Genomic DNA, 17629 nt, shown 5'->3' on the forward strand with positions numbered 1-17629 from the left:
AAGGAAATATACAACAAATATCACACATCTTACAACCATCTAATCCAATACAAGTCATACCAAAAATATGACTTAAAATAAACAACATATCAAATAATGTAGTATTCAATAATCCATTAGAATGTAGTGGCTGGGACAACCCAGTCAGAGACGCGGGGCACAAATAATTATGATTATTATTATAGTACACAACAAAATCAACACTCAAGTATCAACAAATAAGGACACAGGTGGCGCTGTGGGTTAAAGCCTCAGCGCCTAGGACTTGCCGATCGAAAGGTAGGCGGTTCGAATCCCTGCTGCGGGGTGCGCTCCCGCTGCTCGGTCCCAGCGCCTGCCAACCTAGCAGTTCGAAAGCACCTCTGGGTGCAAGTAGATAAATAGGGACCGCTTACCAGCGGGAAGGTAAACGGCGTTTCTGTGTGCAGCTCTGGCTCGCCAGAGCAGCGATGTCACGCTGGCCATGTGACCCGGAAGTGTCTCCGGACAGCGCTGGCCCCTGGCCTCTTGAGTGAGATGGGCGCACAACCCCAGAGTCTGGCAAGACTGGCCCGTACGGGCAGGGGTACCTTTACCTTTACCTTTATCAACAAATAACAATTAAATGGAAATTTGCTCTCAACAATTACAATAAACCATTACTTAAATTATAATCAATAAAAATAGCAGCAGAATTGCAATACGTAAAATACCGAAATACATAAAAAGCCATGCAAAAAGAAGCAATAAAATTAAAAGAATCCCTGCCACCAAACTCCTCCCCTTCCAACTGTTTCTGGTCTTCTTAAAGCCCTTCTGTAGGAGAGGCTCTGTTCAGCTGGAAGAGGCAGAGCTAAAACTCTTTTGTCCTCCTGTCCACTACTTGCTCCCTAGACTGCAAACATCTTATCCAAGCAATGCAATCTCATTTTTCCCCCCTAGCTTAGCTTTGCTTGTCCATCAGATGCAAATGCTGTCCTGCTTTGCACTGTTCAAGAGTGCAAAGCTATACTGTGGGAGTCAACTCGAAAAGCAAGGAAACACAGACCTTGTGTGCTTCCCTTCAGGAGTGCCAACTTGAATAAAATATTATGGGGGCACAGGTGGGCTCCGCCCCACATAATCAATCACATGACACAGCACACACAAGACCATTTGAATGGCAATGCTCATCAACTTTGCAAGGGCCTGGCCCCCTCAAATATTTTATCTTGGGGGCCAAAGCCCCCAGGGCCCCTAGGAGTTGGCTCCTATGGTTCCCTTTAAAAAAAAAGATGGAGCTGAAAAGCGTACTTTGCAAAATGTATGGATGTTATTGCTCCAAATAAAATGAAATGTGTGGATAGAGGTTGAGAGGGGAGAAAGTGAGAGAGACTGTGATTCTGAAAAGTTAGCAGAGACATTTCTCTCCCTCTCCCTCCCCCTCTCCTCCCCCCCCCCCAATTCTCATACACACACACAGCAGTCTGTGATGAAGAGCCAGGCAAAAATGAATGGAATGGTGGATAATTGGACTGAAAGGGAGGAATAGATGGAGGAATAGATGCCAAAACAGTCGTAAAGAGGCAGTTGATGATGGATTGAAAAGAAAGCTCAGTGGACAGATGGTTCTTTAGCATCCTGCTGCATCAGGCACAGATTTTATCTTTCTGGCCTTCTAAATGGAAAAGCTCTATGTCCCCTGCTCTTGCCTTCGGCAGGGCTCTGACTCAGTCGCAGAGCACCCACTTTGCAGGTGGAGCCCAGGTTCCATCTGATGGCCTCTGCAGGTTGGGATGAGAATATCGCCCGCCTGAAACCATGGAGAGCCACTGCCAGTCAGTGCAGGCAATACTGAGCTGGTTGTACCCAAAACGATCTCATTCTGTACCAGGCAGTTTTCTATGTTCTTATCAAATCCACCCTTAATACAAAACTATGAGGACTAGTACCTTGTTTTGTTCTTAGACGAAGAGCTGTAGCTCCGTGGCAGAGCATCTGCCTTGAATGCAGAAGGTCTCAGGTTCAACCCCCAAAGGCATCTCCAGGCAGAGAGAGAGGGAGAAAGCCTCTGCCAGTAAGGATACTGGGCTCGATGGACCAATCATCACTAGATGAGTGCACAGTCTGTGTACACAAACCAACTGAGCTGCACACGCCTATGGTTCTTAATGTGCGCTATTCAGCAAGGGTACCATCTATGTACATTAGTGCACACACTTATACAGGAGTAGATTATAAGTTGATTGTATGGTGTTACAAGGCAGCACACTGGGGGAGTGTGTCAAATTTTGGCAGTCTTCACCCCCACCCCCACGCAACAGGGCAGTGTCCAACCTACAGGTTCTGTGTCAAAGTACTTTTTCGGCCCACTTGGTTTGAAAAGTTGGGCTGTCCTGGGTTAGAGTCTCTGGGACTAGGACACGGGAAAGACCAGGTTTGAAGCCTGCTCAGCAGTGAAGCTCCTGATGGGTGACTCTGGGGGCCGGTCCCTGCCTCTCAGTCTAACCTACCTCACTGGGTTGTTGCTGGGCTTAAGTGAGAAAAGGGAGAAGCAGGCAGGCCACCTTGATCTACTTGGGGACCAATATGTGGGACATAAATGTAAGAAGTAAATAAATAACCGAGGCAGTTTGGACTCCTGTTCAACGTCCCTTGTGGACCAGGCTAGTGTAAGGAAGGTCCCGCCGACGTTGTGAAAAATCCATTTTAAAATTTTGAAGCGGGTAAGGGAAGCCTTGCTAGAGAGGGGGCAAGCGGGAAGGGCGGCTGGTCAGCAGATGAGCAAAGGGTGGAAGGGGGGGAAGAGAAGTATGGGACGCCTGAGCGGCAGAGACGAGGGGAAGTGAACTTAGACGTGAATCCATTGAAGAAAAGGGAAGCGACAGAGGAACGTTTGAACGGCTACCTGTCCTCCTGAGACCGGGGTAGGCTCCGATTTGGGGCGGGGGGACAAATTGCCTGAATGGAGAAGTGGAGGCGGGTGACGGGTACGCTGCTCCGCGGCCTCCTCCCCACGTGCTGTGCCCAAACGGGACGGGACATGACCGGGTGGGGGAGGGGAGGGGCCTGCCCTTCTCCCGGTTCCACCTGTAAGATCCCTCCCGGAGAGGTGGAGGAGGAGAGCAGCTAGGGCGGGCCCGGCCCGCCTCGCCCCATAAAAGCTACCTGGATGGGACGGCAGGAGGTAGCAGTCTGCGAAAGACTCCGGGCTTCGAGCACAGACAGCAATGGGGTGGCTCAGCTTGCCGTCTTTCCTGCGGTGCGGTAAGAAGGAGGTGAGTCCGCACAGTGATGGGCAAGATGCAGCCGAACAGGCGTCACCGGCCGGACGCGCAAGGAGGGACGGGAGGAGGCTGCTCGGAATAACCAGGATGCCCCGCAAACAAACTGTGGTGCCTGAAAAGTCCGCCTCCCCACTAAATAACATGGGGCAGCAAGCCGGGGTGCGTGGAAGCTCCTAGGGGCTCCTCCATCATATGTGGTAGAGGTTTAGATTGTAAGCTCCTTGCGGCAGGTAACTTCTGCCTATTCTCCTCCTCCTCTTTGCCTGTAGCCTTTTTCAGAGCGCAAGAGGGAAGTTTTGTGTGCCCCGTTCCCCATGCATCTTTGCACCCCCTGTGCATCAAAGCCCCCTCATTTCAATGGGTCGCTCATTCAAGTTGCAAGGAGGGGGCCGCTTCCTGTAGTATGAAGGATTCTACATTTAGAGCGAGTTAGTGATGGGTAGTTTCATTGGAGCCAACTCCGAGGGGCCAAGGTACCTTTGATTCCGTCCCCCCCCCCCAATAAAATATTTGAGAGGAGTCAGGACTGCCTCCCCCATTGATGGGCATTGCCATTCAAATGGTGTGTGTGCCCCGTGTAATGTGATCGATTATGCAGGGCGGGGCTCCCGCTCCATATTTTATTCAAGTTGGCACCCCTGGTTAGTTAAACTAAGGTAGTTTTTTTTATCTGCTCCTGATTTGCTTTTGGATCTATAGATACTTTGGGATATATAGACACAGATATATGACGAACAATAGCTTGCAAATCAGAAATGCTCAATTATTACAGCAAAGGGTTTGGGCTTGTGCCTTCATCACTTGCTCTGCTTTTTGCTACAATAATTTAAAAGTCCTGCTTGGTAAGTCACTGGCATAAATAGATGGTTTTAGTCAGTGCCTTAGTTGGGGGGCGGGGCTAGCCAGGTTTTTTGCCTTGTGACTCCTCCAGAGGGGCGCCATTGAGGCGCCCTGCCTGTGTGGGGGGTTTTTTGGGGGGTTGCACGTGGGCTTGGGGTGCCAAACTGGGTCTTTGACCCGGGTGAAATAAAGCCTGGTTTCGCCCCTGGTTTTAGTGATTAACTGCGTCTTATCAAGATCCAGAACAAGGGAACAAGTGTCTGAACTGCTGTAGTTCGAGGCTCTCATTACAGTCTTATCGCTAAGTATATCGATATAGATACAGACGAACGAACGAATAGCATTCTACCCCAGGGTGAGACCAGGGGTAGGGGAAACGGAGTCAGAAGCGAAAGAGGGAGCAAAGGCTTGCATGACTGAAGATTAGCAATTACAGCAGGGTTCTGGCAGCCCAAAGACTTCCACAAGGTTGAACAGAAGAGCTCGCCTTTGTTGCTCCCCTCTTGGGAACCTCTGAAGGAGCAGAAATGGCCAAGAGGTAAAAGGGTTAACGTGCGCATAGTGAGGATTTTGATGGGCGGTGACTGCTCAGTTAAGTATTTCTGCTGTTTTACTTGATCTGGGGGGCAACTACCCCCCCGCCCCCCCCCGGCCATGCCCATGAGGATTGATCCTGGGTGGGTGGGTGTGTTTAAAAAAGTTTATGCCGCTAACTGCCATGAGATCTAAAGGTGGCTGACAAATTTATTTTGACTTTGCCATATAATTAAAGCATACTTGAAACACACTACTCTCCCCTCCCCCCCAAAAAAGGATTCTGGGAAGTGTAGTTAAGGGTGGTGGGGATTGTTGCTCTGCTGCGGGCAAATTACAGCTCCTAAGATGCCTTGGGGCATAGGTGCCTGGGACCCTGGGTGCCTGAGCACCGCCTACAAAATTCCCATGAATGGGCTGGGCACCCACAAATTTCAGCGCCAGGACCAGGCAAGCTGCATGGTACCCACCATAGCCCCAGGCACCCACAGTCGCAGGGCCAAGATGGCACTCCTGCCTTGGAGGAATCCATGCTCTGCATGTAGAACTAAAGATTCTCTGCCTTTTTCTCAGCTGATTTTAAAGCAACAGCAGTCATTTCAGTTGCAGCCCAGGACATGCTCTGACCTGGATATCCACAGAAAAATTGAGTTATGTGAAATGCTTTCCTGCTTCACTGTTGCTGCTGTTGATTCTGCCCTGATGGTGGAGAAATACAGGAAGGACCTGGCTGCTAGATCAGGTCTAAGGCCCACTGGCCCAGCTCCCCTTTCGGCCTCTGGGAAGCAGAAGCAGCGCATGAGTGCAAGAGCAACACCCCCCCCCCGCCTGCAGCCCCCTGGCATTCAGGCTCATCTCTTCCATCTCTGGCCTTTGATTGGTAAACCTTGAGAGCTTCACCATGGGGGCATTATTAACCTTGTCCTTGGCTCAGGTGCCTTTCCTGAGTCTCCTGCCTTTAATTGCTGCATTGTTATAAGTGGCTTTCTTTTATTGTGTATTTCAATCATGGGTGTTTATAGTTTAATGTTGGTGTAACTTGGCTTTTTTATTTTGTAAACTGCCAAGAACATAGGCACATAAGAAGAGCCTGCTGCTGGATCAGGCCAGTGGCCTTTCTAGTCCAGCATCCTGTTCTCACAGGGGCCGACCAGATGCCCCCAAGGGTAGCCCCCAAGAAGGATATGAGCACAACAACGAACCCTCCAATGAAAATAGGGGTGTCCTATCTAATAATAATAATAATAATTTTGCTATTTGCTGCCCACTTTGGGCAGCTTCCAACATATTTAAAAGATAACCAAACATTAAACATTAAAAAAACTTTCCTATATAGGGCTGCCTTTAGAGGTCTTCTAAAGGTTGTACAGTGGTACCTCAGGTTAAGTACTTAATTCATTCCGGAGTCCAGTTCTTAATCTGAAACTGTTCTTAACCTGAAGCGCCACTTTAGCTAATGGGGTCTCCTGCTGCTGCTGCATGATTTTTGTTCTCATCCTGAAGCAAACTTCTGTAACCTGAAGCGTATGTAACTTGAAGCATATGTAACCCGAGGTACCACTGTATACTTATCTCCTTGGCTCAGGGGGTCACATAACTCCATACTTTCCAGCATTTCTCTGGTGAAAACAGGGACGTCTTAAGACATTCTGGGATCAAATAAGAAATTAGGATGGCTTCTGTCAATCTGGGACCATCCCTGGAAAATAGGGGCACTTGGAGGGTCTGCAAGAGCAATTTCTCCCCTGAGATTCCTAGAAACTGGTGTTCAGAAGCATTATGCCTCTTGTAATGGAGGCAGAACATAGTCGCCATGGCTGGTGAGCATTATAACTGTCGTTATATAACAAAATGGGTCTACTTGGGCCTTGTCATGTATGTAAATTAATGTAAACTAATTAATATAAATTAATAAATATTAAGTATTGGGCTGCATCCAACTAAGTTTTACCCAGAGTAGACTTATTGAAATGGATGGACCTAAGATGGGCATGTTCATTAATTTCAGTGGGTCTACTCTGAGTATATAACTCTGGGCAACAATTTTTTACTTTTTGAATGTTGTCTAGATTTCTACAACTGATTTAGGGTATTTTTGCACTGCTGAATCAGGAAATGGCATCCGTTTCTCTCTATCAGGTCAGGTTTTCTGTAAACTGAATGGTGGGCATTGATAAAGGTAAGTACACGTAAATTGCATGTTGCTTCACCATTTTTCAAACTTCAGGGCTTGAACTTCCGTTTCTTGGAACTCCTGGAATGCTCAGCGGCAGGGAGGTCTCTCTTCAGAGTCCAACAGTAGTCAGCCATCATGACTGCGTCCCAGAGACCCTGATACCTGGTCTCCATCTCTTTCGTGTCCTGATGGAATCTCTCCCCCTGCTCGTCACTCATTGAACCCAGGTTCTCAGGGAACTGTTCCATATGTGAAAATAGGTAGTGCATCTTGACGCTCATGTTGTAGCCCAGATTTCTGAAAGCAGTCAGCATGTTGTTGACAAGTTCTGCGTAGTTTTTGGCCTTATTGTTGCCAAGAAAGTTCTTCACTACCAGAACAAATGCCTTCCACGCTTCCAGTTCCACTTCGTTCATTGAGTTTCCGAACTCTGGATCTCTGATGAGCTGACGGATCTGAGGACCGTCAAAGATGCCAGCTTTCAACTTCTCCATGGTCAATCCTGGAAAAGCCTGGCACATGTAAGTGAAGCAGTCACCATCCTTGTCCAGAGCCTTGGTGAACTGCTTGATTAAGCCGAGCTTAATGTGCAGCAGCGGTGGGAAGAGTATTCTGTCTCTGTCCACCAGAGGGTCGTTGATGACGTTCCTTTTTTTGCAAGGCACCAATTCCTCCCGCACAGGCCAGTCTTCTTCGTGTAATGCTGAGCACAGTCCCTACTATCCCACATGCACAGAAAACATGGGTGAAGCCAGGCTGTTGTCCCAACAAAAAGTTCACCATCTTCAGGTCAACATAAATAAACCACTTATGCTGATCATAACCAATTTTCTCCGGCACATACTTCACCGCTTCATAGTTCTCCTTCAGTGTACTCGAGTGAGCCAGGGGTATAGAGGCAAACTGGTTGCCGTTGTGTAGCAGAACACATTTCAGTGATCGCTTGCTGCTGTCAATGAACAGTCTCCAATCTTTGGGTTCATACTGTGGCACTCCAAGCTTGAGCAGAAGCTGCGCAATATCTGCACAGTGCACCAAGTCCTTCTCTTCCGAGAAAAAACGGAGGTACTCTTGATGCCTGTTGCGGAAGAAGCTAATGCGAGCACTGTCAGAGAGGAGGTTTTTTCCCTTCAATCTGGATGCCAACAGTTCAGTAGAGTCCTTTGACAAGCTGAGGTCCCCAACTAGATCATTCAACTCCTTTTGGAAAAATGGATGTGGAGCATCATCTTCAAGAACCACTTCTTCTTCTTCATGTCCTTCAACACTGGAGGCATCTTCAACACTAATGTCAGGAAGTTCTCAGAAGATAGGCACTGGAATTTCATCACAATGAGCTACAGGACGACGTGCTGATTGAAGATCAGGATACTTCATGGGGCGGCTGCCCCATTAACTTAGTTTTGATCCCCCAACTTTATGCTTTGCTGGACCAATTTATGGGAGATTTTGAGGTTTTATGACTTCAAACTGATCCCTTTTTGACATAATCACCCAGAACTATCGGACCTGAATACTTCTTGTCATTAAAATAATCATTTCCATCAAAACAATTATTCGACATGGCATTTTACCCCCACCAACTTCTTCTAAAATGCTCCACACAAGCGTACATGTGAACAAAAATGTAAAAAACGACATGTGGCCATAGCTCAAAAACTTGACCTGATTGAGCAAAACCAATGTGATTTTTGGATTCAGCGCATCAGATTTGTCCTAAATCAACTGAAAAAACGCAGACAACAAATTTGTTGTTGACCAGTGTAATAATATAATAAATTAATATAATAATTGGCATGCATTCTTTTGTATCATCTCTCTCTCTCCCTCTCTCGCCAATGTTCATTCATGGACAGAATGGTGGGATGCTAAGGTTTTGAAATAAATGCATGAATGACTTTCTCTCTTCCTTCTTAAAGGATTTCACTTTGTCTACTGAGAAAATTACCGAAAAAGATGAAGAGAGTGAACGAGGAAACTGGTCGCGCAAATCAGACTACCTCCTCTCTATGGTTGGCTATGCCGTTGGCTTGGGGAATGTCTGGCGCTTTCCATACCTCACCTATAAGGATGGAGGAGGTAGGCTTTCTGTTTGTGCTTCCTGTGTCAGTGGCAAGGCCATCCTAGAAGGAGAAAGTGGAGAAGCACCTTAGTGGAGCGTTTGTTGAAGTTGCCTGTCTTATAATGCATGCTGGCAAACAGCTGCTTACCTACTCACCTAGAGTGTGTTGAAAGTGCCTTTAGGCAACCAGCCAAGGAAATTTCCATGAAAGGCATTTCTTCCCACTCCTCATCCAGCCCTTGAGACACAAACAGCATGAATGCTGCAGGCTAGAAATAACTTACATTGTGCCAAGTGTGGTTGGCATAAAAGGTGCAGTGCTTCGAGCAATGCCCGCCAGTCCCAGTCAGCAGGGGTCTTGGGAGTGGGAGCCCCAAACACCAGATTTCTAGAAGTCCGGTTTAGATTTACGCAGAAGTTGGGGCAATACTTTAACAACAGAATTCATCCAAATCCAAATGCCTGTTTAAGTGTGCTTTTTTCCGGGGTGGGGGTGGAGCGATTATGATTCTCTGTGCCCACACCATCAGCAGGCTGCTAATCTGCCTGTTCCCCAGTGTGTTTGTGGTGCGTAACATTTTGTTGCCTTTGTATATACACATGTCTTGGAAGGTTGGCTGGTCCAATGCTCACATTCTTTCCTTTTGTTGTCTTCTTGGCAGGGGCCTTCTTGATACCTTATACCATCATGCTGGCTCTGGCTGGGCTGCCTTTGTTCTTCCTGGAATGCTCGCTTGGACAGTTTGCCAGCTTGGGACCCATTTCTGTTTGGAGGATTCTACCCCTTTTACAAGGTTGGCATTGTTACCCTTTCCACATTGGTTTCCACTGGGCTGCCATGAAACATCCACACACTCACACACATACACAACACTTCCTGGGAAGGTTTCTGTTTGTAGCTCTCTAATGCAAAATCGAGGGTGGTTTGTGCTCATTATTTTATTTTGGAATGTATTTTAATCTACCACCTTCTCATAATATATCAGGGTGGTGCAGAGCAATATACAAACATTTTTTTAAGCAGCACAGAACAGACAATTTGTGTGAGTTTTAAGCAACTGCATAGGCCTGTCAGCATGATAACACCTCCAAGAGATGCCTGAGAAGTGAGGGTGCTTGCTGGATCACTGCTGGAAGAGTGCCCCACAGAATGGGGCTGGTGACACTAAACACCTGACTTACGGATGAAGCCATTTGGGCCATTTCAACGTGAGGGGCAACAAACAGCACTCCTCCGGGTGATCTCAGGGATTGGACCACAGGCAGTCCTTAAGGTGCCCTAGACCCAAGTTGTTCAGGGGTTTATATATCAGCACAACAGCCTTGAACATATGAATATAAGAAGAGCCATGCTGGATCAGGCCAAAGGCCCATTTAACCCAACAAACATCCTGTTATCACAGTGGCCAGCCAGATGCCCCAATGTGGGTGCAGCAGCATTCTCCCCAATGGTGATTCTCAGCAACTGGTATTCAGAGGCACACAGCCTCAAACAGTGGAGGGAGACCCATAGACACTGTATGTTAAAAATGCACAGTCTGTCTCAAATTGAATTGTACATTCCTGGTAAGTTCCCTTGAATCCCTCTTCAAAGAATAAAGAAGTCAACAAAAGAAGTTTACTTACATCAGTTCAGAGTTGAATCCCTGAAGGCAGACTTAGTTACAAATATGTATATGTGGATCTACCCCATATGGGGGAGTAATCCCATTGTTCTGCTAGCTAAGAGCTAGCAGAGCAGTCCTAGCTAGAAGCTGGTCAAATGAAGAAAGAAGTGAAAAAGAGAGAGGTGTGCTGCATGACTCGTCCTTTTGATACCTGGACAGGTTACATCACGCCCACCTTCTAACACATGCAAAAAGAAGGATGCTCCAGCCAGGAGGAACAGGAAGTTTCAACTGGCTGAACCAAACCCTCCCTCACACGTCTTCTCTAGCTTTTCAAGGAATGTTGTACTTGACTGCCTCTCATGGATTACATCCCACAATATTTACCCCCAAAAGAATTTGATCTAGAACTTGAGTCAATCAGTTTCCATCCACTCTGCCTTTTGCATCTTCCTTGTCTTGCTTGTGGCTTATTGGGAAAGCAGCAGAGGAAGCAAAATTGCATGCTTTGTGGTCAAAACTGTGCTACAATAATAGCATATGGGATATTCACCACCCCTTGGATGGAAAATGTTAAGAGGTAGGAGGCATGATCCCTGGGGACCATTCATAAACTCAACAACACATCTGATTTGTATCCTCCTTGACTGCTTTTGCTTGGTTGGAATTGTGCCCTTAAACTCTTATCATGCCTCTTGCATAGGTGTAGAAGCCAGGGTACTGTACAGAGGTAAAATTAACATTTGTTGCTCTGTCCACTTTTGCATGTAGTATGTGGCCCCTGGAAAGGGATGCTTCCCTTAGGCTCAGTGTTGCCCATCTCTGCTCTAGAAAGTGCTTTGACCCATGTGGAATGCCGTTTTCAACTAGAAAGTTTGGAGGACAGTTTGGGCAGGTACTGGAGGGATGAGATAGGGACGGCTCCCCACAAAGCCTTATTCTCCAATCCAGTGAGTCTGTTAAATAATTTTGAGGGAACGAACATCATGGCCATTAGAAATGCTCTTCCTGCTCTTATCACGATGTCTCCTCTCTATCCCTTTAGGAGTCGGAGTCACAATGGTGATCATTTCAACGTTTGTGACCATCTATTACAATGTCATCATTGGCTACAGCCTCTACTACTTGTTTGCCTCCTTCCAAAGCGTCCTCCCTTGGGCAGATTGCAATCCTGAGTGGGCCAATGCAAATTGCAGCAAGACGAGGCTAGGTAAGACTTCCGTAGCAGCAAGACTGTTCTTTCAAGCTCATTCAATAATCCTTGATCGTGTTGCAACTTATTTACAGTAAACTGATGCCGTGGTCTCTGGCTGTTGCTGAATGATGGCTTATTTGGAGTCTGGATTAGTGCATCATTTTTCTTTACTCCTCCCAAATGGTGCCTCTCAGTATATAAGAGCCATGTTGCAACAGTCCATCACACATCAGTGTGTGACCAAAAAACAGGGATGGACTCTGCAAATGAAGCGTGTGGACATGCATAGGTGGCACTATGCGGTTAGAAGCGAGTTTGGTTATCTGTGGCCAAGTCACCATGGGCAGAAAGCAAGCTGGGACCCTACTGCTAATGGTGTCCTCTAAGTCTGTAGTGGTTGGCAGGGTGGGGCAAGTGGCTCTTACCTGGTTTCCTGCCCACTGTGTCACTGCAGAAAGGGATGAGGCTGGCACAGTGCAAACACACTGGCAGAACCAATCTGGCACTCCTACCAATGCATTTGTACTATGCTGACCTCGCCACTCCTTCTTTTGGGTAAGCTGCAGCAAAACTGGAGATGGGAGGTCCGCTAAGCACCGGTGCCCCCCCCCCCCGACAGTTACTACTCTAACTACAACCTCCCCTCCCCCGCCTGCATCTACTTCTCTGGGGAAATACAGAGCTTGCCTCCACGCTCAACAACTTCTGTTCATTTGAACCTCCATGCTACCAGTATGGAATGTGGACTTATAAAACACTGCAAAAGAGCAATCTTGATGTGGTCATATGTATGATTGCAATGCAAGGAAGCTCTGTAGTGCAATGGTAGAGTAGCCCAGGATCTCCAGGCTGGGCCAGGAAAGACTTCCTGTACAAAGCCCTGGATAGTCAGAGTAGACAATACTGAGTTAGCTGGACCTATGGTCTGACTCAGTCTAAGGAGGCTTCCTATGTTCAGTCCATTTTTCATGTGATCTACTGATAGGTATAGGCATCCATGCATAGTGGTAAAACACCACACCAAGACTCTTAATACACCTGGAAGTGTATTGAGATGGCCTGTTTTCTACAGTGTTTTAACCTATGCGTGCAAGTGCTGATACAAACTAACAAAGCACCACATAAAAAGAACCAATGCAATTGGGGTGTTAATTGGTGGCTATTAGGTCCCCCATCATTTTCTGTAGGCCAATCTTCCCTAGCCTGGTTCCTCCAGGTGTTCCTGGCCTCCAGCTCTCAGTATTAGCAGCCAGCATGGCCAGTGGTCAGGGATGATGGGGATTCATAATACAGCAGAGAGTATAGGTTCTCCTGCAATGATTTTGCAAAAATTTTTGCACATAATCGCTCAGATTCGGGAAGAAGTAGACTCCACCGTGGGAGCAGGGCCGGGGCAGGAGAGTGCTAGAGTCCTGTCTAGTCACGTTGTGTGGGATCAATTCCAATCTGTTACCTCCGAGGATGTGGACAGGCTGCTTGGACGAGTGAAGCCAACCACCTGTCTCCTGGATCCTTGCCCATCCTGGCTTATAAAAGCTAGCCGGGAAGGACTAGGCGATGGGCTTCATGGGGTGGTGAATGCTTCCCTCCGTGAGGGAGCCTTCCCAGACCCGCTGAAAGAGGCGGTCATTAAACCGCTTCTTAAAAAACCATCTTTAGATGTGGCCACGATGGCCAACTATCGCCCAGTCTCAAATCTTCCATTCTTGGGCAAGGTGATTGAGCGAGTGGTTGCTGAACAACTCCAGGCACTCCTGGAAGAAGCGGACCATTTGGATCCCTTCCAGTCGGGATTCAGGCCTCATCATGGGACTGAAACTGCCTTGGTCGCACTGGTTGATGATCTCCGGCGGGCTAAGGACAAAGGTGAGAGCTGTTTCCTAGTTCTGCTGGATCTCTCAGCGGCGTTTGATACCATCGACCATAACATCCTTCTGGACCGTCTTGAGGGGCTGGGAGCTGGGGACACTGTCATACAGTGGTTCCGCTCCTTCCTCCTGGGCCGTGTTCAGAAAGTGGTGGGGGGGGATGAGTGTTCAGACCCCTGGGCTCTCACTTGTGGGGTGCCTCAGGGTTCTGTCCTCTCCCCCATGCTTTTCAACATTTACATGCAGCCACTGGGAGAGATCATCAGGAGGTTTGGGCTGGGTGTTCATCAGTGTGCAGATGATACCCAGCTCTACCTCTCTTTTAAATCAGAACTAGTGAGGGCAGTGAAGGTCCTGTGTGAGTGTCTGGAAGCAGTTGGAGGATGGATGGCGGCTAACAGATTGAGGTTGAATCCTGACAAGACAGAAGTACTGTTTTTGGGGGACAGGAGGCGGGCAGGTGTGGAGGATTCCCTGGTCCTGAATGGGGTAACTGTGCCCCTGAAGGACCAGGTGTGCAGCCTGGGAGTCATTTTGGACTCACAGCTGTCCATGGAGGCATAGGTCAAATCTGTATCCAGGGCAGCTGTTTACCAGCTCCATCTGGTACGTAGGCTGAGACCCTATCTGCCTACAGACTGTCTCGCCAGAGTGATACATTCTCTGGTTATCTCCTGCTTGGACTACTGCAATGCACTCTACGTGGGGCTACCTTTGAAGGTGGCCCGGAAACTACAACTAATCTAGAATGCGGCAGCTAGACCGCTGACTGGGAGCGGCCGCCGAGACCATATAACACCGGTCTTGAAAGACCTACATTGGCTCCCAGTACGTTTCTGAGCACAATTCAAAGTGTTGGTGCTAACCTTTAAAGTCCTAAACGGCCTCGGTCCAGTATATCTGAAGGAGCGTCTCCTCCCCCATCGTTCTGCCCGGACACTGAGGTCCAGCTCCGAGGGCCTTCTGGCAGTTCCCTAACTGCGAGAGGCCAAGTTACAGGGAACCAGGCAGAGGGCCTTCTTGGTAGTGGCGCCCGCCCTGTGGAACGCCCTCCCATCAGATGTCAAAGCGATAAACACCTACCTGACATTCAGAAGACATCTGAAGGCAGCCCTGTTCAGGGAAGTTTTTAATATGTGACATTTTAGTGTATCTTTCATCTTCGTTGGAAGCCGCCCAGAGTGGCTGGGGAGGCCCAGCCAGATGGGTGGGTATAAATAATAAATTATTATTATTATTATTATTATTATTATTATTATTATTATTATTATTATTACTACTATACTGCTCAGCACCAAATTACCTGGAAGACCTGCTTTATCTCTTATACATTCACTGTGCTCTGCAGAAGAGTTTCTCCTGCAAGTTCCAACGATCTCAGAAAGCCTGCTTTGCAGTAACCTGGAGCAGGGCTTTTAGTGTGTTGCCCCTGTCTGTGGAATAGCATTCTTGTTGATATACAACAGACGACCACCACCTGCACCTTGTAGAAACCATTGGACACAGTTTTGTTCCAACAGGCTTTCCCAGTTAGATAAAATGGGTCTTTACTGTAAGTGTTCAGTGGTTACGGTTTTAGTTTTGCTCTAAAGGTATTTGCTGTTTTTCTGTTTCTAACTGCTTTTGTCATATGTATAAATCACTCTGACAGTGGTTTGGGAAGTGATTAATAAATGTGACAATGCCAACAACCACAACAACGTCCATCAACATCAAGGTCCCCATCCTTGCTTGTTCTGTACCGACACATACCCTTTGTGTCATTGCGATGGGCATTCTGCTCATAAGAAATGGTCAGAGGTCAAAATCACACTGGGGGTTAAAAATGTTTTTGCTGTTGTTGCTTCACATACTTGTTGTATTCCCTTACTTCTGCAGAACTGCTGAGCAACACTTTTTTGTCTTTCAGTGTTAGACTGCAACATTACATTAGAGAATGAAACTACTATCAACGCGAATTACTCTTGGGTTGAGAAAAACAACTACACCTGCATCAATGGCACCAAGGTGTTTGCGAACACCCAGGCTCCCAGCGAACAATACTGGAAGTGAGTCCTGGGCCTGTTGCTCTTCCAGTTGAAATGTGGTCTGCAGGTGTCATTGGGGTTGCCCTCAGTGGGTGGAGGGGCTGTGGCTCAACAGCTACACACAGAAGGAACTCAGGTTTGATCCTTGGCATCCCCAGGTGGAAAAATGCCTAGTCAGTGTAGACCAGCATTCGCCCAACCTTGTACCGTCTGGATATTTTAGACCATGACTCCCGTCAATGGCCAGGGATGATGGGCAGCAAGTGGAGAAAGAAGGTATAGACAGCATTGAGCTAAATAGGCCAGTGGTCTCACTTAGCCAAACTCTAGTGCACACCAGATTTTTAAAGCACATTCAGAGCACACCACCCCAAAAAGAATCCTGGGTTCTGTAGTTTGTTATCGGTTCTGGGAACCTTAGTTTGGTGAGGGGTAATCTACCATTCCCAGGTTTCTTTGTGGGGAAGAATGTGCTTTAAAGGTCTGGTTTGCATACAGCCATAGGCAACTATCTATGACCTTTAAAACAATGGCATTGTGAGGTAAGACTCTGCTGACCCCCATTTTGCAGGTGGGGAACTGAGAAACTTGCCCAAGGCCACAAACATGAGCGACAGGGTTCTTCCATATCCAAGCTGACCTTTGTCCATCCACCTCTATCATCAACCTTTTTGCAACACCCCCCCCCCCAAAAAACCCCAATCACTACCTATCCTGAAGCAGTTTAACAACACAGGAGAGAAGATCCTGAAATGTTAGGCAGTTTTGTCTCCCACCCAAAACTCATTGATCATTAAGCATCTACCTAGGTGACCGCTTTGTTCAGGTGTATACAACCAGAAAGGGGCAGGCATTGGAGAGTGGCAATGACACCTGAACACAACTAATTTGCAGGTGTGTCACCTGCCCTGCTTCTTTTGTGCACTAATCATTATGGGTTGTGGCGCATTTGCCCGATGAGTAATATGAGTAATAAAAGCTATGTTGTTAGTGAAACAACATGGTACAGCCTCCAGAAGAGAGACATGGATCCTGGTTTGCTTTGAGAAATGTGACATTGCCAATATTGTTTGGGAAACCTTGCAAGCTTGTGGTGGGACTTCACAAGATCAGTTCTCCAAGCTCAAAACCCAGAGGCAAAAAAATCAGTGCCCAGGGCCAGGATGAAACCCTGGCAAGCTAGATCTGGTTCACACATGCAGACGTGGTGTATGACCAAGTCAAGATTAAGCTAGTATTTGTTGCCAGGGGAAATCTTGGTGAATCAAAACCAAATAGCGTCTAAACCCCTTTGTCTGGCCTGTAACATTTTCTTAGGCCATTCTCCCATCCCTGGGTGAAATAAAAGTTCCTAAGCCAAACTGGGGTCTGCAGGATGTAGGAGCCCCTTTTGGAGGCTACACAGATGCCTCCTTTAGAACACCTCATTTTGCACAGCTGGCTACAACACTCCGTTCTAAGTGATGTCTTTGCTGATGCTTCCCTTGTCTCCCCCCAGCAACAAGGTCCTTCAGCGTTCAAGTGGCTTAGACGAGACCGGGGAGGTTGTGTGGTACCTCGCCCTCTGCCTTCTCCTTTCCTGGCTGATTGTGGCAGTGGCCTTGTTTAAAGGAATCAAGTCTTCGGGAAAGGTAGGCTTAACCCAGACACATTGGGCTACCAGCTGCAGTGCCAGCCTCCTTTGCGTGAGGAAAGGTCATAATCAGCCCACCAGATCTGCTCTCCCTCTCTTTGACCAAGCCTGTACTCCAATGGGATGCAAACACATTGAAAGGAAAACACTCAGATGAACTCCCTGTCTCAAACCCTGGAGAGCAACTGCTTGTCAAGTGCATACTGTACTGAAGTTGATGGACAAATCAGTTTCCTAAGTCCAGCCCTTTATTTAGAGTGAGGCACTGTTTTCCAGGGGGGGGGTCATAGGTCCATGGTAGAGGGTCTGCCTTGCATGCAGAAGGTTCCAGGTTCAATCCCCAGTGTCAGGTAGGGCTGGTAGGGAACCCTCCCTGAAACCCTCAAGAGCTGTGACCATCAAAGAACCATAGAATTGTTGAATTGTAGAGTTGGAAGGGACC

At 47.6% G+C, this 17629-nt stretch overlaps 1 protein-coding gene and 1 long non-coding RNA gene across 7 annotated transcripts in view; one reads left to right on the forward strand and one right to left on the reverse strand.

Moving 5' to 3' along the window:
- LOC309361813 overlaps positions 1-3004 on the reverse strand; it is a 54606-nt gene extending 51602 nt beyond the window's left edge. For all 5 annotated transcript variants that reach the window (XR_014164642.1, XR_014164643.1, XR_014164644.1 and 2 more), the window contains exon 1: positions 2867-3004. This is a non-coding gene — a long non-coding RNA (uncharacterized lncRNA). The remainder of the gene's footprint in view (positions 1-2866) is intronic.
- SLC6A14 (solute carrier family 6 member 14) overlaps positions 1-17629 on the forward strand; it is a 54225-nt gene that overhangs the window by 22007 nt on the left and 14589 nt on the right. Inside the window, exons 1-6 of one of the 2 annotated variants that reach the window (XM_081896955.1) lie at positions 3133-3236; positions 8715-8874; positions 9520-9651; positions 11510-11674; positions 15437-15575; positions 17053-17185. In XM_081896955.1, coding sequence (XP_081753081.1) covers positions 3189-3236; positions 8715-8874; positions 9520-9651; positions 11510-11674; positions 15437-15575; positions 17053-17185 — 777 coding nt within the window. In that variant the 5' untranslated portion in view covers positions 3133-3188. Of the gene's footprint in view, positions 1-3132; positions 3237-8714; positions 8875-9519; positions 9652-11509; positions 11675-15436; positions 15576-17052; positions 17186-17629 lie in introns of those variants that run through there. The other variant, XM_081896954.1, reaches the window with a different exon arrangement.

This window comes from Podarcis melisellensis, assembly GCF_964234715.1.
Source record: "Podarcis melisellensis genome assembly, chromosome: Z".
NCBI lineage: Eukaryota > Metazoa > Chordata > Lepidosauria > Squamata > Lacertidae > Podarcis > Podarcis melisellensis.